At 39.7% G+C, this 27644-nt stretch overlaps 1 protein-coding gene and 1 non-coding gene across 24 annotated transcripts in view; one reads left to right on the plus strand and one right to left on the minus strand.

The window, feature by feature from the left end:
* RBFOX2 (RNA binding fox-1 homolog 2) overlaps positions 1-27644 on the minus strand; it is a 293081-nt gene that overhangs the window by 196585 nt on the left and 68852 nt on the right. For 22 of the 23 annotated variants that reach the window (XR_009600275.1, XR_009600276.1, XM_027967718.2 and 19 more), the window contains exon 2: positions 9488-9538. The exons of the other annotated variant lie outside the window; for it this stretch is intronic. Coding sequence is in view for 20 of the 22 variants with exons in the window: in XM_027967718.2 (XP_027823519.1) it covers positions 9488-9538 (51 nt within the window). In the remaining 2 variants the exon portion in view is untranslated. The remainder of the gene's footprint in view (positions 1-9487; positions 9539-27644) is intronic. 23 annotated transcript variants of the gene reach the window in all.
* LOC114114152 (U6 spliceosomal RNA) lies at positions 12788-12894 on the plus strand. The gene has a single exon (XR_003588991.1). It is a non-coding gene; the product is annotated as a U6 spliceosomal RNA (small nuclear RNA).

Genomic DNA, 27644 nt, shown 5'->3' on the forward strand with positions numbered 1-27644 from the left:
ATATTGTACAATTATGCTTTCATTAAATGTCCAGAATAGGCAAATACACAAAGACAGAAAGCAGATCAATGGCGCATGCGTGCAAAAGATGGTAAAGTGACAGCTAAAGGCTATGTATGAGGTTTCTTTAGGGTGGCATTCTTAAGAACAACAATTACTCGAATCTTGTTTTTCAAAACTGCAAACTGCAATCCATTAGTGAGTTCAGGAAATCGATTCTGGCCAATCGCTAGTCACAATCAACAGTGTTTGTTTGTTTGTTTTCTTAATGGAATAGAATAGAAAATATCACAGAGAATCACGATGGCGTAATCACTCATCTAGAGCCAGACATCCTGGAGTGTGAAGTCAAGTGTGCCTTAGAAACCATCACTATGAACAAAGCTAGTGGAGGTGATGGAATTCCAGTGGAGCTATTTCAAATCCTGAAAGATGATGCTGTGAAAGTGTTGCACTCAATATGCCAGCAAATTTGGAAAACTCAGCAGTGGCCACAGGACTGGAAAAGGTCAGTTTTCATTCCAATCCCAAAGAATGCTCAAACCACCGCACAATTGCACTCATCTCACATGCTAGTAAAGTAATGCTCAAAATTCTCCAAGACAGGCTTCAGCAATACATGAACCGTGAACTTCCAGATGTTCAAGCTGGTTTTAGAAGAGGCACAGGAACCAGAGATCAAATTGCCAACATCCGCTGGATCATGGAAAAAACAAGAGAGTTCCAGAGAAACGTCTATTTCTGCTTTATTGACTATGCCAAAGCCTTTGACTGTGTGGATCACAAGAAACTGTGGAAAATTCTGAAAGAGATGGGAATACCAGACCACCTGACCTGCCTCTTGAGAAACCTGTATGCAGGTCAGGAAGCAACAGTTAGAACTGGACATGGAACAACAGACTGGTTCCAAATAGGAAAAGGAGTATGTCAAGGCTGTATATTGTCATCCTGCTTATTTAACTTATATGCAGAGTACATCATGAGAAATGCTAGGATGGAAGAAGCACAAGCTGGAATCAAGATTGCTGGGAGAAGTATCAATAACCTCAGATATGCAGTGACTCTTATGGCAGAAAGTGAAGAGGAACTAAAAAGCCTCGTGATGAAAGTGAAAGAGGAGAGTGAAAAAGTTGGCTTAAAGCTCAACGTTCAGAAAACGAAGATCATGGCATCTGGTCCCATCACTTCATGGCAAATAGATGGGGAAACAGTGGAAACAGTGGCTGACTTTATTTTTTGGGGCTTCAAAATCACTGCAGATGGTGATTGCAGCCATGAAATTAAAAGATGCTTACTCCTTGGAAGGAAAGTTATGACCAACCTAGATAGCATATTCAAAAGCAGAGATATTACTTTGCCAACAAAGGTCCGTCTAGTCAAGGCTATGGTTTTTCCAGTGGTCATGCATGGATTTGAGAGTTGGACTGTGAAGAACACCAAAGAATTGATGCTTTTGAACTGTGGTGTTGGAGAAGACTCTTGAGAGTCCCTTGGACTACAAGGAGATCCAGCCAGTCCATCTTAAAGGAGATCAGTCCTGGGTGTTCATTGGAAGGACTGATGCTGAAGCTGAAACTCCAATACTTTGGCCACCTCATGCAAAGAGTTGACTCATTGGAAAAGACTCTGATGCTGGGAGGGATTGGGGGCAGGAGGAGAAGGGGAAGATAGAGGATGAGATGGCTGAATGGCATCACCGACTTGATGGACATGAGTCTGAGTGAACTCCGGGAGTTGGTGATGGACAGGGAGGCCTGGCGTGCCATGATTCACGGGGTCACAAAGAGTCGCACCTGACTGAGTGATTGAACTGAACTGAAATGAAGAACACAGTATGGATAAGTTATTTTGATAAGACTAATTTAACTCTTATGTTTGTGTATGCGCATGTGTGAGTATACTGGGTCATGATGTGAAAGGTATCATTTACTAAAAACTGCCATCTTTTTTAAGCTTGAAAGTGCTGAGCTAGACCTTGAACACCTTTACTATGTCCTCCATTCCAAATCTCCCCAAGGAAAGAAAAGCAGCCATCGTTTCTTTGCCACCAAAGCAAATGAACATGACGGAAAACGCACTTGCTGTTGCCCACGGCTGTCACTCAAAATAAGCCCTCCAAGTTCATTTGTGAAAAACTGGACAAAAATAGAGTCCATTCCAGGGATAAAAAAAAAAAAAAGGTAACTGGTGAGAAAAGGGGAAATTAAGAATCCTTAAGAAGAAAGAAAATACTTTGGGGATACAAATCTATGTAAATTTATAATCTTCCCTCTAAATTAAAAGTAAGACTGCTACTCCAGATTTAAATCCCTAAGTATCTCAGTCACATCTGTCATCTTCTTTGAAAGTCCCATTTTGTCGGAATCACTTTATCATGTCCATATAACAGCTCTTGGACAGATTTTTAGAAAATTGAAGGAAAAAAACTCTTTAAGGAACTGCTGACTAGCACTTAAAAAAATCAGAGTCTAACACTGTGACATTACTTTTCTTTATATTAAAAATCCAAAATTGTAACAGGAAGCTTTATTTCATTCCTCATGGGCATGTTCTCTTTGACACTCCCAGGAAAGCAGTGTTCTCTAATGTAAACAGCAAATCACAATCATAGTCCATAGTGTAGCCAGCAAGCAAAAGTAAGTAAATTCATAAAATAAAAAAAGATAAATTGTAGACCGTAAGTTATTTTAACAAACAAAACAGGAAGGAAACTTGACAGAAGTAAGCCATGCAAGGAACTTCCAGTTCACATGAAAACTTTTCGTGCTGTTACATTCTCCAGAGATTCCGTAATATCTTATCTTGCCATAGGAGGATGAGAACATCCCCATTTAAAGAGGAGAGAACACTGACAGAAGAGTACAGGAGGAGACTACAAGACACGGAGGCTGAAGATCCAGGGCTCAAGTCTAATTGTGCCGCTAACTACGCGATAAGGGGAAATTCATTTAAAAATCTCTGCAGTGAGGGACAGGGTGGGTAGGGAGGTGGGGCGGGGTTTCAGGATGGGGGAATACATGTATACCTGTGGCTGATTCATGTTGAAATATGGAAAAAGCCATCACAATATTGTAAATTATCCTCCAATTAAAATAATTTTTTTTAAAAAAAGTATTTTCCTAGGAAGTGTAATGCTAGGGGCTTCTTAAAAAAAAATTCTCTACTTTGGTTTTCTTAGCTACAAAATAGGGATAATAAAGCCTGACCTTCCTAGCAGAGCTACTGTGAAGATCAAAACTGAATATACTGATACATGGCAGCACACACTGTAAACTGCAAAATGATTTACTAACATTCCGGTTCCTTAGCTGATTCAACACCTGAAACCAAGAGTCTGTGCTCTCATCTCCAATGTGAATGGCAACGCTTCATGCCCACAGGTCGAGTGTGGGCAGTGCACCAAGCCATAATCCCAAACCTTATCACCCCAGTTAAGGGGTGCTTAGTTGCTCAGTCATGTCCAATTCTCTGCGACCCCATGGACTGTAGCCTGCCAGGCTGCTCTGGCCATGGGATTCTCCAGGAGACAATACTGGAGTGGGCTGCCATGCCCTCCTCCAGGGACCAGTTAAGGGGATACTCACTGTATTTCTTCAATCAAAGCTAGGATGACCATACATCCCATTCATCAAGATCTGCCTCAGACTATTTTGACACTAGCTTCCCTTTTCTCTCTCAAAATTGCCCCGACTTGAATGATAAACTATACAGAGTCCCCCTAATTACAGCAGATATAACGCTGTAGCACCAAGAGGTGACAGGCAAGGTCTAGGCTTAGGACTCCCACTGTAGTTCCTAGGGGCCCCTGAAAACCATTCCAAACAAAAACACAACATTAGCAGAAATATTTAGTTTCCTATGCAGAACTAAGGCCCCTTCTAATCAGTCTGCTGTTCCCAGGTCCCTTCTGAATAAAAACTCTGGTGCTAATGCACACAGATATTCTCTCATTCAGAGAACATTACAAACCCACAAAATATTCCAGCCTTAATCAACACTTGGGAACTCTATCATAAGCACGTGCATATACACATAAATCACAGAGCTAGGAATCTAAACCACGACACTGTGTCATCAACCTAAAATTCTGCGTGGCCTGAGATAAAACATTCAGCCTTTCTGAGCAGGTTTTCACTTCTGCTAATTTGGAACATGTCGGTCTCCTCCACTTCCACGGACAGACCACATCAGCAAGCACTGTGATGTGCTCAGAGTGCTTTGTAAAAGCAATGGAGTGCAATCCTTGAAAGCCTGTTAACTAACTGGGATAGAACGCTGAGCTAAAACTGCATAAAAAAGGAAAACCTCTACAAGGTGACAGGTGGATTTTTCTCCCCTCCTTTCCTTCTCAGGTTTTTCATTCAAATGTGTTACCAGGGGTGTGTGTAACAGGGTGAAAAGGGTCACCGTAAGGGTGAAATGCTGGCCCACTTAGTGCTAAGGAACTTTGTTGTTATAATTCTTAACCAGGGTCATGGACTCAAAGATTTATAGTTCAGTGTTAAGGGATCTATGAAGCCCCCAAATGACAAATAAATAAAGTGAGTGAGCAGAAATACTGCACATGACCACATTTTCCTTTGGTAAGTCAATAATGGCCACTATAGAGAAAAGGACACTCAGGGGACAGAGTGACAGAGGACAAACTTCAGCGCTAGTTCAGCTACAAACTTGTATTGTTACCGTGGATAAGTCACTTTAATCTCTGTGTGTCTGGTTCCTTATCTTTCCAAAGGAAATACTTGCTTATCCATTCAAGAGGTGGTGGTGAGCATAAGGGGAGAAAATACTGAAGAAAGCCCCACTCTGCAAGAGTCAAAAGATTGTCGTTTTTATCTCTTTTAAAATCATAATTAGATGCTGACAGGAATTCTATCTGGAGATGGTTCCTATTTATTTGGAAAGGAAATGAAAAAAAATAAGGAAAAGCAAATAAAGATTCACATAATTAAAGTTCACCTTCACCTCCTCTCTGGTCTCCGGATGTGCTGAGCCAAAGGTCTCTCGGGAGGTGTAAAGACCACAAGTTCAGTTTCTGCCCAGCTCAGGCTGCTCGGTGACCAGTGTTTCACACTGATAAATGCCTCCCAAATCTCAGAGCACAAAGTGAGAGTTCACAAGGTTAGGCGCATTAATTAACAGGATTCATTTGGATTCTGTATTCATCAAATGCAACAAGCAGCCATTCAATATTTGCCTGTTTGCACTACACTAAGGTCTCTAATTCAAAGATCCAGACAGAAAAAACAAAATAAAACCCAACAAATTAAACTAAAATAAACCTGTCACCATCAGAATGTGCCTCAAAGTAAATTAAGCAGCTTTAAACCATAGCAAAAAGGTCTGCACAGGCCCACAGCAGAGACAGTATGAGTAATAAATGTGCAGCCTACAGAAGTGGGTCCCGCTGCAAAAGAAAGGAAAAACAAAGTAGTTCTAAGCAGAGACTACTTTTTGTACTTTAACAAATTCCTCTTAATTCCTTCTGCTTAATTCCTTATTGATCTGTAATCCCCGCAGGAAGACACATTATACAGTACCTTTTCAGATTCTTTTAAACTTCATAAGTCTGTTCCCCATATTTAGCTTCAATTAGTTTTACCTTCCTATATCTAGAATAAGCCTATATCCAAAATAAGCAACATTTTATAAGCAAATATTTGAGTTAGTATACAAAAGTAGATTCAGAGACTGACCACGATCCCTTATGTTTTCAAGGTCCTAGGTGGAAAATACAGGGTGAAATAGAAAATTCCACTCATTTCAAAGCAGCCAAGAGGGTTGTAGTTTTTTATTTTGGCTGAAAAAATCACCTGGAGGAATTTCTAAATACCTGACTGGTTAAGCCCAATCTTAGACTCACTCAATCAGAATCTCTGGGGCCTAGATCTCCAGGCAATGGTACTTTTTCTGTTGTATGGCCAGAATATAGAACTGCTATCAAAGGACATGAATTTCACAACTTATAGAACCTCTAGGGCAAATCTAAACCAGAAAGAAAACAGGAAGACCTTCTACATTATCTTTAAGTCTGGGGTAAATGACCATCTCGTTCACCAAAAGCTCCCACAGGAACGACCTTCAGTGCCAACGGGGTTCCCACTGGGAGAGGAACACAGAGAGGAACAGCACTTTCTCTTCCCCCCTTTTCGCCATACCCTACCTGGACCACTCTGATGCCAACTCAACACCAGAAATGCAAGAACTGAGCCAAAACTTCCAAATCTGGAAGGCACTCAAATAGTGATTGTTGATTACGGCGCCATCCTGGTTTTTAAGCTCAGCTTCAAGGGTTTTGATAAGATTTAATTAAGTTCTAGGAAGGGGAACTAGGTCAGCCCCTTGGTCTAGCATTCTGATAATGCACATCCCTTAATGAGCATTATTGGACAAGTCTAATAATGGTGACTTCTTTGGACAGCCCTAACACAACAGAAGACTCTACTCATGCATGGACAAAACCAGAGGGTCGACACCGAAATTAGATTGATTACATTCTTTGCAGCCAAAGATGGAGAAGCTCTATACAGTCAGCAAAAACAACACTGGGAGCTGACTGTGGCTCAGATCATGAACTCCTTATTGCCAAATAAGACTGAAAATGCAGACTGAAATTGAAGAACGTGGAGAAAACCACTAGACCCTCCAGTTATGACCTAAATCAAATCCCTTATGACTATACAGTGGAAGTGAGAAATAGATTTAAGGGACTAGATCTGATAGAGTTCCTGATGAACTGTGGATGGAGGTTCGTGACACTGTACAGGAGCCAGGAATCAAGACCATCACCAAGAAAAAGAAATGCAAAAAGGGAAAATGGCTGTTGGAGGAGGTCTTACAAACAGCTGAAAAGAAGGAAAGCGAAGAGCAAAGGAGAAAAGGAAAGATATACCCATTTGAATGCAGAGTTCCAAAGAACAGCAAGGAGATAAGAAAGGCTTTAACAGCAATCAATGCAAAGAAACAGAGGAAAACAACAGAATGGGAAAAACTAGAGATACCAAGGGAACATTTCATGCAACGATGGGCTCGATAAAGGACAGAAATGGTATGGACCTAACAGAAGCAGAAGATATTAAGAAGAGGTGGCAAGAATACACAGAAGAACTGTACAAAAAAGATCTTCATGATCCAGATAATCATGATGGTGTAATCACTCACCTAAAACCAGACATCCTGGAATGTGAAGTCAAGTGCACCTTAGAAAACATCACTACGAACAAAGCTAGTGGAGGTGATGGAATTCCAGTTGAGTTGTTTCAAATCCTGAAAGATGATACTGTGAAAGTGCTGCACTCAATATGCCAGCACATTTGGAAAACTAAGCAGTGGCCACAGGACTGGAAAAGGTCACTTTTCATTCCAATCCCAAAGAAAGGCAATGCCAAAGAATGCTCAAACTACCACACAATTGCATTCATCTCACATGCTAGTAAAGTAATGCTCAAAATTCTCCAAGCCAGGCTTCAGCAGTACGTTAACTGTGAACTTCCGGATGTTCAAGCTGGTTTTAGAAAAGGCAGAGGAACCAGAGATCAAATTGCCAACATCTTCTGCATCATCAAAAAAGCAAGAGAGTTCCAGGAAAACATCTATTTCTGCTTTATTGACTATGCCAAAGCCTTTGACTGTGTGGATCACAAGAAACTGGAAAATTCTGAAAGAGATGGGTATACCAGACCACCTGACCTGCCTCTTAAGAAACCTGGATGCAGGTCAGGAAGCAACAGTGAGAACTGGACATGGAACAACAGACTGGTTCCAAATAGGAAAAGGAGTATGTCAAGGCTGTATATTGTCACCCTGCTTATTTAACTTATATGCAGAGTACATCATGAGAAATGCTAGGATGGAAGAAGCACAAGCTGGAATCAAGATTGCCGGGAGAAATATCAATAACCTCCCTTATGGTAGAAAGAAGAACTAAAAAGCCTCTTGATGAAAGTGAAAGAGGAGAGTGAAAAAGTTGGCTTAAAGCTCAACACTCAGAAAACGAAGATCATGGCATCCGGTCCCATCACTTCATGGCAAATAGATGGGGAAACAGTGGAAACAGTGGCTGACTTTATTTTGGGGGGCTCCAAAATCACTGCAGATGGTGACTGCCACCATGAAATTAAAAGATGCTTACTCCTTGGAAGGAAAGTTATGACCAACCTAGACAGCGTATTAAAAAGCAGAGACATTACTTTGGCAACAAAGGTCCGTCTAGTCAAGGCTATGGTTTTTCCAGTGGTCATGTATGGATGTGAGAGTTGGACTGTGAAGAAAGCTGAGCGCCAAAGAATTGATGCTTTTGAACTGTGGTGTTGGAGAAGACTCTTGAGAGTCCCTTGGACAGCAAGGAGATTCAACCAGTCCATCCTAAAGGAGATCAGTCCTGGGTGTTCATTGGAAGGACTGATGCTGAAGCTGAAACTCCAATACTCTGGCCACCTCATGCGAAGAGCTGACTCATTTGAAAAGACCCTGATGCTGGGAAAGATTGAGAGCAGGAGGAGAAGGGCACGACATAGGTATGAGATGGTTAGCTGGCATCAGCAACTTGATGGACGTGGGTCTGGGTGGACTCTGGGAGTTGGTCATGACAGAAGAGGCCTGGCGTGCTGCGGTTCATGGGGTTGCACAGAGTCGGACACAACTGAGCGACTGAACTGAACTAATATACATCAACAACACTTCTAAACTGATAAGGAATAGTGGATAGGCATTCAAAGATACAAATGATGGCTAGAAATTCAGAGATATTTCTAGGAGCTACCCTTTTAAATCTCCTGAAGAGTATCAATATCTCCAAACAGCAGGAGGTAAATTCCAGAGGCAAGGTGTCTTACATCATTTCTGAGGCAGCCTAACCTGTTCTACCCTAACTCTGTCTGCCTCACCAGATCCAAAAAGCACACAAACAGGGAAGGCGTTTTATACCCTTCCCTAAACCTTACTGAGGATGTCTTGGCGGGAGACAGTTTCGCTCTAACCCACAAATGGGGCCTAGGCTTTCTCCAATCATCCTCCCTATCTAACAAAGAAAGACAGCAGAAATTTCCTCGATTAAAACCATAAGGCTGAATTCCCCCAGGAACAAGAATGGAATTTTCTTGTTGCTGATTACCACAGGGACTCCAAATATCTGTGCAGGCAGGGGCTAAGCGGCTGGGAATAAACAGACAAGTCCAACACAAAATCATGAGACATCAAGAAAACCAGGTTAAAAACATTATCATGTAGCTTGTAAAAGAAAAAACAAAAGCAATCACAACTGTGCTTGAGTGACTTTCCCCCTATAATATCCACAATTTCAAAAATGTGATTACAATACCTTTAAAGTTAAGAAATATGTTTTATATATTGCTAATGTAAATTTATTGCTGAAACTAACCAAATCACTCTCCAAAATAAGTAATTCCAGGAAATGTTCTCTATCATGTAGCATTCTTAGATAAAAGACACACACACCACATCTGAGTTATAAACAACTTATACCAACCTGGCTGTCCCGTGTTGGGAATCCATGATAACCTGGGGTCAGAGGCTCGTTCTGAGACAAAGAAAAGAAAAGAAAACCGTAAGACAAAAGACAGTGTTCAGAATCACCAGAAGCACCCAAAATGACCAGACATACCTTCCCGCAGTAGTTCCTGAGGTGCCACTGCTCTACGCCACTCTACCTACATACATCTCTGAGTTCAGCATGCAGCATAGCAGAAGAACCAAAACCAAATGAAAAACAGTATTTGCTTAGGAGCACTATCCATGAAGCACTGTGTTCCTCCTCGACCAGCAAAATGCTTGCTTCTCAGTGCCTCTCCAACAGAGCACTCCAGGGGTTTGGGGCAGATCAATTCCTAACTTCACACTATGGGACTCCAGCATGTCTGGCCCTGAACCATAAAGCCAGTAGCACTCCCAAACACTGGACAACGAAAAACCTTCACATATTTCCACAAGCACCATCGTGGGGAAGGGGACAGCATCACCCCTACTAAGAACTGTCTCTTGACCTGGACAAGTTTTGACCCTTCCCTCTATCCGTCTGCCTTCCTTCAGTTTTGCCCCTGTTCCAGACTTCCTCTACCATCCTACATCCTATGGACTCAAGTGACTCCTAATACATATATGTGTTAAATTTATTAGGTTACTTGCACAATTTACTTTCCATATTATTTATAATTTCATCCACCTTTTTTTAAAAGGTGTATCATACTGAGTAGGTCTTCCCAGGTGGCATCAGTGGTAAAGAACCCGCCTGCCAATGCAGGAAACATAAAACACACGGGTTCAGTCCCTCAGTCAGGAAGAACCCCTCGAGGAGGGAATGGCAACTCACTCCAGTATTCTTGCCTGGAGAAGCCCATGGACAAAGGAGCCTGGCGGATTACAGTCCATGGGATTGCACAGAGTTGTACACAACCGAAGTGACTTAGCACACACACACCCACGTCATACCGAGTGTCTGATCTTCACATTAACCATTAAATCAAGATCCTTGAGGGCCAGACTGGTAACCAACAGAAGCTATGTAAACCCTGACTAAGTATAAGGTCATACAGTATGAACACTCACTAATGGCTTCCCTGACGCATTTAGTCATTCAGTTTACCTACATTCAGTATCTTACATTTTGAAAGGACTGTTTAGATGACTGACAGAGTAGGCAAGATGCATAAAACACGACCCTTGCCTCCAAGGGAACCTTAAAACGGGAGGAGACACACACGCACATAAAGATGTAAGTGAGAAAACAGTGTCTCCGTCGTTTTTTCAAGGTGCTCGATACAGCTGCCTCAAAGATGTTCATCCTCTTCTTCAATTCATTTGTATTTCCACTCCTACTAGTGGAAGGTAAGTTAAGAAGAATTTTCACGGATAGGACCTTCTTTTATGACGAGATAGTGAACTTTCCATCTAATGGTACATCTGCTTTGATTTTATCTACATCTTTGATCATCAAAAATCCACACTCTTTTCAAAAACATGAAAGCAAGGTGTCAACTTAAGCTCCCTGCATAGACCCCATGTCTTATTCATCATGATTTCCCCACAGTCAAGTACAGTGTCTAACACATGCTGGACATTCAAAAGAATGTGTAAATAAATAAATGAGGTTCAATAATCAAAAAAAAAAATCTACTTCTGCTTCACTAACTGTGCTAAAGGCTCTGACTGTGTGGATCACAACAAACTGTGGAAAATTCTTATAAGAGAATACCAGACCACCTTACCTGCCTCCAGAGACATGTGTATGCAGGTCAGGAAGCAACAGGTAGAACCAGACATAGAACAACAAACTGGTTCAAAACTGGGAAAGGAGTATGTCAAGGCTGTATACTGTCATTCTGCTAATTTAACTATGCAGAGTACATCATGTGAAATGCAGGGCTGGATGAAGCACAAGCTGGAATCAAGATTGCCAAAAGTATCAATAACCTCAGATATGCAGATGACACCACCCTTAGGGCAGAAAGAGAAGCAGAACTAAAGAGCCTCTTGATGAAAGTGAAAGAAGAGAGTGAAAAAGGTGGCTTAAAGCTCAACATTCAGAAAACAAATATCATGGCATCCAGTCCCATCACTTCATGGCAAATAGAGAGGGAAACAGTGACAGATATTATTTTCTTGGGCTCCAAAATCACTGCAGATAGTGACTGCAACCACAAAATTAAAAGATGCTTGCTCCTTGGAAGGAAAGTTATGACCAGCCTAGACAGCATATTAAAAAGCAGGAACACTGCTTTGCCAACAAAGGTCCATCTAGTCAAAGCTGTGCTTTTTCCAGAGGTCATGCATGGATGTGAGAGTTGGACCATAAAGAAAGCTAAATGCCAAAGAACTGATGCTTTTGAGCCATGGTGCTGGAGAAGACTCTTGATGGCATCACCAACTCAATGGACGAGTTTGACTAAGCTCTGGGAGTTGGTGATGGACAGGGAAGCCTGGCATGCTGCAGTCCATGGGGTCACAAAGAGTCGGGCACAACTGAGTGACTGAACTGAACTGGACTTCAAGGACATCAAACCAGTCAATCCTAAAGGAAATCAATTCTGAATATTCATTAGAATGACTGATGCTGAAGCTGAAACTCCAATACTTTGGCCACCTGATGTGAAGAGCTGACTCATTAGAAAAGACCCTGATGCTAGGAAAGATTGAAGGCAGGAGGAGAAGAGGATGAGAGAGGATGAGATGGTCGGATGGCACCACTGACTTGATAGACATGACTTTGAGCAAGCTCCAGGAGATGGTGAAGAACAGGGAAACCTGGCATGCGGCAGTCCATGGGGATCACAAAGAGTCGGACACGACTGAGCGACTGAACAAATTAAACATTCAGTTGCTGACTCATAGACAATTCAAGTTCTCTTTTTTTTATTCCTAAGTCTCTATTTTGGACACTTATAAATTGTCTTCCCAAAGAGAGTACATCAAAGATAATTGCCTTTAAAAATGATAGGTGCCAAAACAATCATGAGAAAGAATACAGTTGAAGGGCTCACATTACAAAGCTACAGTAATCAAAACAGTGTAATACTTTTAGGAACAGACAGACAGACCAATGAGGTACAACTAAGAGTCCAGAAATGAACCCCTGCAGTTATGACCAACTGAGTTTTAAAAAGTGTGCCAAGAAAAACAACAGAAGAAAGAATAACCTTTTCAACAAATGGCGCTGGAACACCTGGATATCACGTGTTGAAGAATAAAACTGGAACTCTGTCTTACACCAGATACAAAATTAACTCAAGACAGATCCTAGACCTAAAATCATACAACACTTAAAAGAAAACAAGTGCTCGCTTCGGCAGCACATATACTAAAATTGTAATGATACAGAGAAGATTAGCATGGTCCCTGCGCAAGGATAACACGCAAATTCATGAAGCGTTCCATATTTTTTAGAAAGCTGTGGTACGTATACACAATGGAGTATTACTCAGCCATTAAAAAGAATACATTTGAATCCATTCCAATGAGGTGGATGAAACTGGAGCCGATTATACAGAGTGAAGTAAGCCAGAAAGAAAAACAACAATACAGTATACTAATGCATATATATGGAATTTAGAAAGATGGTAATGATAACCCTGTATGTGAGACAGCAAAAGAGACACAGAAGTATAGAACAAACTTTTGGACTCTGTGGAAGAGGGAGAGGGAGAGGGTGGGATGATTTGGGAGAATGGCATTGAAACATGTATACTATCATGTAAGAAACGAATCGCCAGTCTAGGTTCGATGCAGGATGCTTGGGGCTGGTGCACTGGGATGACCCAGAGAGATGATATGGAGAGACAGGTGGGAGGGGGGTTCAGGATTGGGAACTCATGTACACCCATGGCAGATTCATGTCAATGTATGGCAAAACCAATACAGTATTGTAAAGTAAAATAAAAAAATAAATAAATAAATAAACAAAACAAAGGAAATCTTCATGACCTTTGATTACATAATGGTTTCTTCAATATAACTACAAAAACACAACTGACAAAGGAAAAACAGATTAAATGAACTTCATCAAAACTTAAAACTTCAGTACTTCAAAGGACACCATCACTTCTGGGGATCTAATACACACACAGTAATTACAGTTAACAAGACTGTATGATATACTTGAACTGTGCTAAGAGAATAGGCTGTAAATGTTCTCACCACACAGACACACACAAAGATAATTATGTGACATGATGCAGGTATTAGTTACAGCTATGGTATTAATCATGTTGCAATATACAAGTGTATCAAACCAACAAGTTGTACACATTAAACTTATACATTGTTAATGCCAACTATGTCTCAATACAGCTGGGGAGGAAAAGATACCAACAAGTTAGACAACAGAATGGGAGAAAATATTTGGAAATCCTTTGTCCAACAAGGGACTTGTATTCCAGAACATAAAAGAACTCTTAGACAAATATCCAAAATTTTAAATGTGCAAAAGTTGTGAATAGTAAGTTCTCCAAAGAGGATATACAAATGACCAATAACCACATGAAAAAATACTCAACACTGTTGGTCATTAGGAAAATGCACATCAAAACCATAATGAGATAACACACCCACGAGGATGGCAACAGTCAAACAGTCAGACAATAACAAGTATTATCAATGATATGGAGAAACTGGAATCTCACACATTGCTGTTGGGAATGCAAAATGGTGCATGCACTTTGGAAACAGTTCGGAAATCCCTCAAAATGTTAAAATAAAAAAAAAAAGGGACCACGTGATCCAGCAATTCCACACTAGGTGTAACCAAGAAAACTGAAAACCTACATCCATAGAAAGCCTTGTACACAAATGTAAACAGCAGAGTTATTTCATAATAGCCAAAAAGCAGAAATAATACAAACGTCCATCAACTGACGAATGGAGAGGCAAAGTGTGGTAAATGTATAACTGAGCATTATTTAGCAATAAAAAAGGAATGCAGTATTGGTAAAACAAAGATGAACTTTAAAATATTATGCTAAGTTAAAAAAATCAGAGACAAAAGCCACAAATTATAATTTCATTTATAGGAGCTATTCAGAATGGGCAAATCCATAAAGAAAGAAGATTAGTAGTCTAGGGAGTAAAGGGAGTGACTGCTAATGGGTACTGTGTTTTACTTCTGGTGATGAAAATGTTCTGGAAGTGGTGATGATGGATTCACTACTCTGATTTTGCTGAAAACCCCAAAACACTAAACACCACTAAAAACACTTTAAAAGGGTGAGATTTATAGTCTATGAATTATAGGTTAATAAACTTGTTATTTAAAAATAATAATAACAGGCAATGTTAGCTGGCTATTCTCATACTAAGTTTTACAAAGGAGACACCTGTTGCTTTGCTGTTGTTACTTAGTTGCTCAGTCATGTCCAACTCCTTTGTGACCCCATGATTAGGCTCCTTTGTCCATGGGGATTCTCCAGGCAAGAATACTGGAGTGGGTTGCCATTTCCTTCTCCAGGGGTCTTTTCAACCCAGGAATCAAACCCACGTCTCTTGCACTGGCAAGCAAGTTCTGTAGCACTGAGTCACCTGGGAAGCCCACCTGCAGCTTGGACCAGAACAAAAACAGGGCTCCTTCCAAAACCCCCAAGAGCCTTGTTCATTCTGGAGTCCATACATTTACTTCAACACCATTCCCTCCAGATTTAACAATGCTGATGATAAAGATGATGATACTGAGCAATCAACCAGGCATGGTTTTAAGATGATGGGGAGAAACGGAAGAGAAAGTGGCAAAGAGAAGAAGATAATAAAACACAGATAATAGGTGGGAAAGTCAAACTTTCAACCCAGGTCTGCTGTACTCCAAAGCCCCTGTTCTTCCCATTTTATCAAATTATCTTTTTAATGATCATGCCATATTATTCCTTCACAATAAATTTCAAGACTGTCTGAGAAAGGAATTAGAGGATTAAGAAGGTCATCAAAAACACCCAAAAGCATCATTAACAAAGATTCATCACTCCCAGAGACTATCCTATATATATACTCTGAGTTCAACAATGCACAACACTTTATAAGGGGAAAAAAAAAATCCTCCTATAAGCGAGCACTGTCAAAAACTTTAATAGCACAGACAGATGTGCCAGAGGAAATGGACTTCCTCCTTCACCTGCTTAGCAAAGTGGTTCTCCTTTCTTCCCCATCTCTCTCTCTCAGAACTCTCCAGCCCTCAGACACGTCCTGCCTCACTGAAGGTGGCCTACACTTAATGACACAGGTTTGCTTTCTTTTTTAATTTTACTGTATATATACCTGTCCCTTCAAAATGCATGAACTTTGCATGTAAATTTTATAGAAATGAATCCTATTGCATAGCAATTTCCTTTCTCAATATTCTGAGATTTATCTCCACTTATGCATACCACTATATTTCACTAATTGACCACTATATTCACTATTTGACCACTGCTTAGTTTTCTATCTTATGACTATGTCACAATTTATTTATCCCTCTTGCTTTCCTATTAACAGACTTAAATTGTTCCCAGTTATATTCACAAACCATGCTGCCTGTAAACATTCTTTCAGAGCTGAGGTATCACCTTCCACCCATATACTGGCAAAAATAAAAATACGACAAATTGGCAAGAAGAATCAATAGACATCTTCACATCTAACAGTAGGAATACAAGTATATTAGGGCTACTCTTTTGGAAAGCAACTTTACAATAATTATTAAAACATTAAATACTCATACCTTTTTGTAATTTCATATCTCTGATTTCTTTATCTACTCTAGAGAATCACCTGAACTTGTGCTCAAAGAAGCATGTTGGACCATAACAAAAAGAACAGGGATCCTTCCAAAATCCCCAAGAGCCATGTTCGTTCTGGAGTCTATACATTTACTACAACACCATTTCCTACAGACTTTAACAATGCAACTGCAAAGGTTTTTTAATTCAGTGCTGTATGCAACACTGAAAAACTAAAAAGAACCTCAATTATAGGGAAATACTGTTATCAACCATTGTCTTTTTTCAACATCATCTGTTGAACTCTGCAAGCTTTTCAAAAGGTAAAAAATCTCACTGAACTAGCTCAAGTCTAGCATGACACCAAAACAGTCGGCGTGCTGTTCCTTTAAATCACCATACAAAAGAGGTATTCCTACGGGCTTCCCTGATGGCTCAGATGGTGAAGAAGCTGCCTGCAGTGCCGGAGATCGGGACTCAGTCCCTGGGTCAGGAAGATCCCCTGGAGAAGGGAGTGACAGCAAACAAATCAGTGTGCTACTCCTTCAAACCACAACACCAAGGAGGTATCCTACATGGATATAAAGTCATGAACGACTGCACAGAGAAGATCTAGAAGGATATACAGAAGTTCCAACAGTGGCTCCCTCTAGGGAGAAGAGCGAGATTTGTGGGAGGTTGACAGGGCACTCTCTACGGGAATCATTTGAATATGCAAAATCTAACATTCATGTATTAACCAAAATGGTCACTATTACCAGCGTTTCATAATGGTTTATACAAACAGGTATTTTGTGCAAAAACACCTTCATATAATCTTATTTAGTCCTCACAATGCAGAAAATGGGTTTCATAACCCTCGTTTTACCAATGACAAAACCGAATTTCAGAATGATTAAGTGGTTTGCTGAAGGCCAAACAGCTAATGATAGTGGTTGAGCTGCCTTCAGATTCAGGTCTTTTAACTCTATACCTAGTACTCTATTACCTCATGACAACCTGTACAAACCAGTACTGGTCCTGGGAGAGATTGATATAATTGTCTAAAAACCTGCAGATCGGAGTTTTTTAATCAGTAAAAATAACTGCTGAAATGTATTATTTTTAAAATGTTTTATTTCATACTGGAGTACAGCTGACTAACAATGTTGTGTTAGTTTCAGGTATGTGGCAAAGTGACTGAGTTATACATTAATAACAAATTTAAAGCGGAGATGAAATTACATGGAACAGATGGGATAGAAATCAGATGTGTTTAAACTCCAAAGAGGAAAGGCTTTAGCAGCTGTATTGCCATAAGCAAGAGTTATTGACCTAGTAAGACTGGAAGACTTAGAAAATGACTGCCAAGACATAGAAGCTGCCCAAAAAAAAAAAAAAAAAGGAATATGTAAGAAATTAAATACTAACCATAAGAATTTTACTACAGGTCAACAATTAAACCTGTTTAGAAGCTTCTGATTAATGAATATATGTAACTAACAAATAAAGTAATTGTGACGGATCGTGCATGTACAACAGACACTGAAAGAAGTGAAGAAAAAAATTACCTGATTTTTATACTCTTCCCTGGCTGCTTAGAAGCTCCCCCTGCATCTATGTTTGAAGAATCCACTTAAGCAGAAGCATCCTTCATTTATTCAGTAAAAGTGGATTTAACAACTGCTTTATGACAAGTACGGTGCTGGTATCCCTGCCCTTGAGGAGCTCTAAGTCATAATAATAACAAGATAATGTGACTGATAACACAACTAACATCTATAAAAAGAACTACAGGACTCCATAAGATCTTTTGGAAGCGTGTGTACTGGAGTGGGGGTTGGGCGATGAGTGGGTAATAGCCTCTAATCTCCTATCAGAGGACAGGATCTCCACACTGTCAAGAACCAAGGAATACTGAAAAGACACAGCGGATTTTAAAACCACTCCTCTAAATGCATTCTGAAAATCATCAACATCATTTCTAAACGGTTAGATACATACAAAGGGCCAATAACATATTTGCACATTCCAAATTAAAATCGCCTAGAATACTGTGTCTAGGAGGTACAATAGATCAGCTTACTTAAGCATATTTTTTAAAAGAGAGGCACTAAGAGGACTTAGTAACACTGAAGATCAAAAAAGTCTGCTTTCAGTACAGAAATACAGTAATGATATAACATACTAGCTATAAATCCTAAGCAACGATCAATAAAACTCCGAGGAGTCTAAGGAAGACAACTCTGCCAGCCTCCCCTGGCTTCACCCACTTAACAGGCCATGTGTTCAGCATCCAGAGATTTATCACAAGAGTATTTTTTTTACTGGCTTCTATCAGTGATGAAGGTTGTCTAGGAACAGGAGCACAAAACTGAAAATGTACAAGAAACTTACATTAAGCAATTAGGAAAAAAAAAAAATTTAACCCACCTTATGGTCTTTCTTTTGTATCTAACAAAATCAAACCCGCTTCACAAAATGGAAGAGAAAGAAAAATACTGAGTCTGGAACAAAATAAGTTCTTGCCATCAGGCAATTTGGGAAGAGGAAAGGAAAATCAAGCAAAGGAAAGTAAGAATGAAGCTGTCCTCTAGCAAACAAGCCTGGTCAATGGTACTAAGGTTTTCATTGACTTACCTACTCTCAGTTGAAAACTAATTTCATATTACCTTACATACATTTAACAATGAAAGGAAAAACTGATTTAGACCATATTGGCTAGGGAAGAAGAGCAAATCAAGTTTCGCAGGGTATTTCAATACCTTTGTTTTGCGGCCCAAGTTACTTGAAGTAGCCTATTTTTGAATGGGGACACGGAAAGGAACACCACAGGAACTGAAGAGGCAGCTAAGTTCCACATGTCATTACGTACAAAAACCAACCCTAGCAACAACCACTTCTGAGTCAGGAAGAGACTGCTTAACAAACCATACAAGGCTCAAGGTACCCAAAGATAAGAGGACTAACCTGGTAGTATCTAACAACACAGTCCCAATAGAAAGTGCAATGGGTAACTGGCAAACTAAACTTTCACACTACTATATGCTGTGCTGTGCTTAGTCGCTCAGTCATGTCTGACTCTGCAACCCCATGGACTGTAGCCGCCAGACTCCTCTGCCTATGGTGATTCTCCAGGCAAGAGTACTGGAGTGTGTCGCCATTTTCTTCTCCAGGGAATCTTCCCAACCTAGGGATCAAACCCAGCTCTCCCGCACTGCCGGAGGATTCTTTACCATCTGAGCTACCAGGGAAGCCCATAATAAAACAAAACGTAAAGAAATTAATCCCACCTCCCCAACAAGAAAACTGACAGCCAATACCTCTTTGTTACATTCACCACTTCCACCCCAAATATCCCCCTTTTTATAAGACCAGTTCATTCTGGGGGTGCTTTATCTCAGCCCTGGGGCTCGTTGCTATTATAATTTTTATAATATTAATTTAATATTAACTTAATGTTAAATTAACTTTATATTAATGATATATTACCATCTATTAATCACATTATTACAGTATATCTGTTATATCTATTATTCCTTAGAGTTCACTCTACTCCTTACAAGCTAATCCCTTATTACTTTGACCTGCTGTTACAGTAAATAATTCTTTATGTTAAATTCCTTGTTTAAATTACTTTAGTCTCTTTGTCCTGATTGGACCCAGATTGGTACAGATGAGCTGAAACAAAATGCTAATAGCCACTGATTTCACACAGGACAGACATTATGTTTCATATTTTCTATACATTATCACTCTGTATTCGCACCAAAACTCTATAATATATCTCTCAACAGTAAGAAAACAGGCTTAGAAAATGAAGCAATCTGTTTATGATAATGCAAATCCAGGTTGGTCTGATACTCCAGTCCCTGCTGGTTCCCTACTATAACATTTATTTTTCTTCACAGAACCTAGCAACACTTTTTAAAGAACTAAACATCTATGTCCCGGAGAAGAATGAACATAGCAGTTCTGGCTGCTATACTTAGAAAAGGCAGCTTCCAAGGTTGGCCTTGACTGGTGCCTGGGAACTTAGATTTCAGGAGGGTTCTATTCCCGGAATCAGTTAAGAGTGGCTCACTGTGGCTAAACTGTGCAAACCATATGGTTGATGCTGAACACTGCTTTCCTTCTGGGAGTCGAGAATCTGAGCACATGCTAGGCAGAGGGTGCCTAAGTGCACAACCCTTCCCAGCCATGCCCCAGAAAGAAAACTTCCCCCACTAAGGCTCTAATGGGCTTCCCTGGTAGACAACACTGCCACCACTGGCTGAAGCAGAGAAGCACACCCCGTGTGACTCCACTGCAAGGAAAGCTGAATAGAGCCTGATTTCTTCTGCACATTACCACCACACACCTTTAAGGGAAAAAGTGATTTTGCTTTGTATCCTCTCACTGCTATAAATCATGGCCATGAGTATGTCTAGACACTGAATTCTATAAATCCTAGCAAATCACTGGAGCTGGGGTAGTCTTGGGGACCTCTTAATACAGCCTGTGACATGTCAAGTATTTTATTAAATGCAGAGGACACAAAGATGAACGGGGCCTTTGCCCTCAAGGAATTTTACAGTCTATTTAAATTTCCCTTCTTTCACTTCTCTGATCTTCACCTCTCAGTCTGTTCACCACTTAAAATAGGTTAGATACATTTCCTTGAGCTAAATCTCATTCTTGGTACTGAAATGATGCTAAATATTTAATAAGTCCATCAGGCAAAATCTGAGATACAAAGCTCTAATAAACTCAAAGGCCACACATATTTCCTTTTTACTTTCCCCCATCATATTGTGTTCCTCATTAAAAATAAATTGACAAACCCTTGTACACTGCTGGTAGGAATATAAAATGGTGCAGCTGCTACAGAAAATTGTTTGGCAGTTCCTCAAAAAGTTAAACATAGAACTACCACATGGTCCAGCAATTCCACTGTTAGGTATATTCCCCAAAGAATTAAAAACAAGTACTCATGCAAGCACTTGTAAACACTATGCAAAAGAGCTGAAAGGCAGAAATGACATAAATGTCCATCAAGGAACAAATAAATTATTGTATATACATACAAAGGAATATTATTTGGCTATAAAAAGGAATGTAGTGCTCAAATATGCTATAACATGAATGAACCTTGAAAATATGATGGTATATGAAAGAAGCCAGACACAAAAGGTCATGTATTATGTGATTCCATTTATATGGAATATCAAGAATAAGCAAATTTCTAGAGGCAGAAAGCAGATTGGTGGTTTTCAGAGACTGGAAGGAAGGGGAAAGTGATTGCTCGACAGGTGTGGGGTTGTTTTGGGGGTGATAAAAATGTTTGGAACTAGAAGGGGTGGTGGCTGCACCACATGTGAATGTACTAAAGAAAACCAAACTGTTTACTCTTAAAAGGTTAATTTACATGTTATATGAATCTCATCTCAAAAAGAATTTTTGCAAAGCAATACAGTATACAATGTGGCAATAATGATGTCATTTGACTGGGTACTTGTAGCCTGAAAAAAAAATCAACAGTGACTACAATAGACACAGATTCAAAACAGTGCTGTATCTCCATATACACCCTAGAAAACTATCTGAAAACTCAAGGCGGTTCTAAGGTATGATAGAGTAGAGTATGCATACCTGACGCAGTAGAGTATGTATAAATTTTCCTTCAAAGCCCATAGAAAATAAAATTATACCATTACTAAACATTACAGTTATAACTATATTATTATAATTATGAAACAATACTATAATATTGTATATTACTTTGAATAGCATGCATGCATAAATAAAATCAATATTTTAAAGACATTTGCCTATTTCATCAACATCCCTAAAAATTTATAAATTTTGGTAGGCTGGTCTTTTCAATGAAAAAACAATTTAAAGACTTATATTCAGGGTTTCCTCATATTCAGGCATTTACAACACATATACATAACTTTTCTTTCTCTTAAGTCTAGAAGGATGTATCCCCAAAATGCTAAGTGATCATAAGTCTTGGTGTTGAGGTAGGTTTACAGAGTGGTATATATATATTTTTCTTTCCCCTATCTACATTTTCTAATTTTTCAACAATGAATACATATTATTTTCACTCAAAACCATTAAAAAAAAATAGGCCCTTTCATCTGAACCAATAGGTTCACTGATGGTGTCTCAGATGGTGAAGACTCTGCCTGCAATGCAGGAGATCCAGGTTTGAGTCTTGGGGAGGGGAAATCCCCTGGAGAAAGGAATGGCAATCCACTCTAGTATTCTTGCCTGGAGAATACCATGGACAGAGAAGCCTGGTGGGGTACAGTCCATGGGGTTACAGAGAGTCGGACATGACTGAGCAGCTAACACTTTAAAGGATTCTGTAAAAATTAAATGAGATAATACACATAAAGCCTTTAACACAGTACGCAGAATGTTATAAGTATGCAATAAACATTAGGTAAAATGGATTTTGTTAGGTTTCTGTTTTTGAAAATATTCCTCAGGAAACATCTTTCATTACCTACAGCAAAAGCACTCACCTTAATCCAGGCCTGGGTCACCTGAGTCAAGCCTAAACAACTAACAGTTTCTCAGCTGGTCCAGCAGCCTTCGTCCACCTCTTCCCAGTTTTCTCACCAGGGCCAGGGTTAATTCAACAAACACCACTCACAGCACTCCCATGCTAATGGCTCTCCACTGCTTACATGATCAAGTTCCAAAAACTCTAAAATCTGGTCTCACCTGTTCATTTCTTTTTTCTCCCTATTTATTCATTCCCTCAACAAACATTTACTGAGGGACATTCATGTGTCTGGTACTATGGTAGAAACAGAAAGACAAATAAGTTACTGATTCTTTTCTCGAGGAACTCGTAGTCTAGTGAGAGAGACAGGCATGTAAACAAGCACATGAATCATGCGATAAAATGTAAATATTAGGCCCAGAGGGAACGAGTGTACAAGGCTGACAATGGAGTGCGAAAAGCATGAAGGAATCACAAAGAAGGGACATCACAGGAGGCGAGGTCTGGATGGGTCTGAAGATCTAAACTTTACTCAAATAACTTCATACCTAAGGGTGTTCTCCCATATCAACTCAACTCAAGTAAAATCGAGCAAAGTCCTCCTTGCCTTCACAGTGCAATTCCTATCTGGCTCAGTATACTTTCAAACTGAGTCAAGACCCATTCATGATTGGTTTAAGAGGTCTCAATCATTATTATAAAATCAAAAGTTAAAGCGGCAGTTCTTAAACTGTTTGGTCTTTGAATCTCTTTTCACTCTTAAAAATTACTAGAGATCTCAGAGAACTTTTGTTTATGGGAGTTAATAAAGATTAGTATTTGCCTATTAGAAACTAGAACTGCAGTTTTAAAACTATTTGTTAATTCATTTAAAAATACCAGTAATAAACCACTATGCTAACACTAAAGCTTTTACAAAAATTAACTGTATTTTGATACAGCCACTACGGACAACACTATGAAGATTCCTTAAAAAACTAGGAATAAACTAACATATGACCCAGCTCAGCTGGGAAAGAATCCATATGCAATGTGGGAGACCTGGGTTTCATCCCAGGTTGGGAAGATCCCCTGGAGAATCACATGGACTACAGTCCACGTGGCTGAAAAGAGTCAGACACGACTGAGCAACTTTCACTTCACTTCACTTCATGACCCAACAAACCCACTCCTGGGCATTTAAACCCTGAGGAAACCATAACTGAAAAAGACACATTTACCCCAATATTACTGCAGCACTATTTACAATAGCTAGGATATGAAAGCAACCTAGATGTCTATCAACAGATGAGTGGATAAAGAAGCTGTGGTACATATATACAGTGAAATAGTACTCAGCTATGAAAAGGAACACATTTGAGTCAGTTCTAATGAGGTGGATGAACCTAGAGCCTATTATGCAGAGTGAAGTAAGTGAGAAAGAGAAAAACAAATATCGTATATTAACACATACTTATGGAATCTAGAAAAGATGGCAGCAGGGCAGCAAGGGTGACACAGACTTAAAGAACAGACTTGCGGACACAGTTGGGGAAGGAGAGGGCAGGACAACATATACAATGTATACTGAAATATATACATTACCATATGGAAACCAGATAGCCAGTGCTATGTGACGATCTACAGGGGAGCGAGGGAGGTCCAAGAGGGAGGGGACATTTGTATACCTATGTCTGACTCACGTAGATGTATGGCAGAGACCAGCACAATAGTGCAAAGCAATTAAAAATAAATTTAAAGGACAGAAACATACAAAAAAATGTGGTGAGAACAGTGCCACTGCCATACATTTTTCTGCAGATATCTCTCACAGCCAACTTAATAGAAGATGGCTAAGATACGTGCTTCTGCTTTCAATCTGTTGTGATATTTTATTTTGATGAAACTATATGAAGAAAATTTGGCCTCCTACAGATATGTGTTTGTAAAAAGTAGGAGTACTTTCACATATCTATGGATATTCTTCCTTAATATAATATCAAAACTTGCAAGGTGACAGTTCCTTAAAAGTTAGTTGCAGTGTGGCAATGCATATCAGTGAATTTTTCATAAAATCCATTGGCCTGTCCTGTATTTTGAACAATTGTTTTACCTATCATGATTATGTAACATCATGCATTGCTCATTTATAAATTACTGGTTCAGTAAATTATAAAGGTCTTCTCAATATTGACACATTTAATTATGCGTCATTAAGCAATGAAACTGGCTTTCCCCCCTTCTCCTTGAAGTGCAAGACTGTGGTGGTGAAAAAAAAAATAATGACACTAACCAGTACAGTTTGGTGCCGGTGCCTTGACTCACACTAGGATGACCCATCGTTGCTTATACATCAGTGCAAATGTCAACATAGTAGGAAAAGCCAAGAACATCTTAATGTTGTGATGAGTTTTGACCTTGAAGACATCCTAAAAGGTTTTGGTGCACCTTGCGGGGCAGGGGGTCGGGGCGTGGGGGAGCTGTCCATGGACCACACTTTTTAAGATGAGTATACTGGACTATAATAGGATTTTTAAACAGAAGGAATCAACTATCTCATGTTTTAATAATCAGGGTAAGGATTATTCCATGAAACGTGTTTTGGTCACATATATACAGATAAACATCTAACTATACTAGCCTGTCATGTAAAATGGATCTCTTATCATGGGTCAAGGTCAAAATCCCATGGTCAAACAACTCTTATGTTGTCATATGCAGTTGAAACTGCTATTTCACTGAACTGAAGACTTAAAAAACAAAAACAAAATGAAAAAAACCCTCTAAATTAGCCTCAGTATAAAGGAAATATATCCCAAAAGGATAACTCTGCAGCATTTCAAAATTCCTTTCAGATAGGCTAACATGTCAATCCTTTAGCCCAAAAGGTCAATACAAACATAATAAATTGTATTTTAACTGGCATACAATAGCTATTTCAATTTCACTTTTATAATCATTTCATCACTCACATTACTATTCAACATGATTCAGCTCTGTTGCTATTAGCTGAGTGACTTAGGGCAAATTACTCAACCTCGCTGATTTATTGTACCTGTAGAGATGTTAAGATTAGGCATAATATAAACAAAGCGCTGTGCCACCTTCTAGAGAAAAGCTGCTACAACAATTTTATTATCTACTTTGAGTTCAGAATCCTCCCTCACCTACGGCTGAGTGACAACAGGCCTGTCTGTTTCCTACTCTCGCTGTTGCTTCCGATGCCTACTGTCTACAACTAATGATCCTCTGACCTAAACTCTCTCCCAGCTACTTCTGGTGTCCCCAGTGCAAGTCCGCAAACTTCCTCTCATCCTATAAATTTCCTGGTCAGAAAGAAGATAAGCTTATTACAATTCAAAGAGCTTCTGATAAATGCCATGTCAATGCTTGCTTGGAACTAGCCTAGAAGACTTCAAATGAAATCATCTGAATTTGCGGTGGGCTGGTTTTTTTTTTTTTTTTTAAACAGCAATATTTTTAAAAGAACACACAAACTTAAATTCCTAAAACATATGGTGAACTACTATGAATTCATGAAAGGGCTGTCTCTATCAGATCTCATCACACCTTAATTCTTGAACAAGCTCCACTCCATTATTTCATGGTCTACGTGTTACTTTCATGATCAGTTGAGAACACTGAGATTCAGAGAGGTTGAATGACTAGGTCAAGGCCAAACAGCTAGTAAGAGGCACAATTATAACTCTATTCTTTCCATTACTCGGTGACTTAGTCCAGAAAAGCGTTTATTTCCAGGCTAGGCAACAGGGAAGGGAAGTACAAGTTCAAACTGTCTTAGCCTGACTGTTTCTCTTCTACCAATGACAGTAACAGAGATAATCCAATCTTTTTTGGGGGGGGTGGGGGAGGGGACTTCCCAGGTGGCGCAGTGGTAAATAATCTACCTGCCAATGCAGGAGATACAAGAGACACAGGTTTGATCCTTGGGTTGGGAACATCCCTTAAAGTAGGAAATGGTAAACCATTCCAGTATTCTTGCCTGGAAAATTCCATCAACAGATGAGCCTGGTGGGCAACAGTCCATGGGGTGACAAAGTAGAATATGCCTGAGAAGAAGCATGAGCACAATCTGCCTTTTAACGTGAAGTATCACCCAGTTACCCTTATTGGTAGAAGAAAACCAGTGTTTCTTAAATTTTAACATGCATACAGGTCACTGCAGGGCATCCTGCTAAAAATGCAGATTCTGATTCAGTAGGTTTGGTAGGGTACCTGAGATTCTGCATTTCTGGTAAGATCTCAGGACGCTGGGGCCTTACTCAAAGCATATTAAATGCAGTGGCTCTCAAACCTGGCTGCTCATCACAATCATCTGGGAATCACTGAACAATCACAGATTCCCAAGGCCCTCCCTCCTGGATGTTCAGTGGTGTCTGAAATCATCTACTTCATAATTTTGTAATTCAAAGAAATGTATAATTATTAATGACAACAGCCAGAGCAAGCACTGATTGAGCATATACTAAACGTTTAAGTGTTTTTCGTATTAGTTTACTTACCCTCAGCACCACACTGTAAGGTTGGTATTCATAGCACTACCATCCCTGTTTCAGACATAAGGAAACCAAAGCACCACGAGACTGTCCAAGGTCAGTCACTGAGCAGGAGGACAGGGTGCATGCCTAAGCCCATCTGGCTCCTCAATCTGTGCCCTCAGACACACCACAGAACACTCTTCTTCCTCATATGCTTTCATCAATCATGCAGCCACTGTCAAACTATATAATCTAAGAGCTCTTGATCTGAAAATGAAAATGCCTTCAGAAACTAGACCTATGACTTTAAATATCCTTAACTGGGACAAAAGCTCATCATTTGAACACAGATTTGATTTTTTGACAACCCCAAATCAGGAAAAGCCAATTCAAAGAAAGCCAGTGTCTGATCAAGCTAGGTATTCTTTTTAAATAAAAAATACGGTGTCAGGTATTAAAAATGTTTTCCTCATCACTCATCTCTGAAGCTGATTC

Source organism: Ovis aries, chromosome 3 (genome assembly GCF_016772045.2).
Source record: "Ovis aries strain OAR_USU_Benz2616 breed Rambouillet chromosome 3, ARS-UI_Ramb_v3.0, whole genome shotgun sequence".
NCBI lineage: Eukaryota > Metazoa > Chordata > Mammalia > Artiodactyla > Bovidae > Ovis > Ovis aries.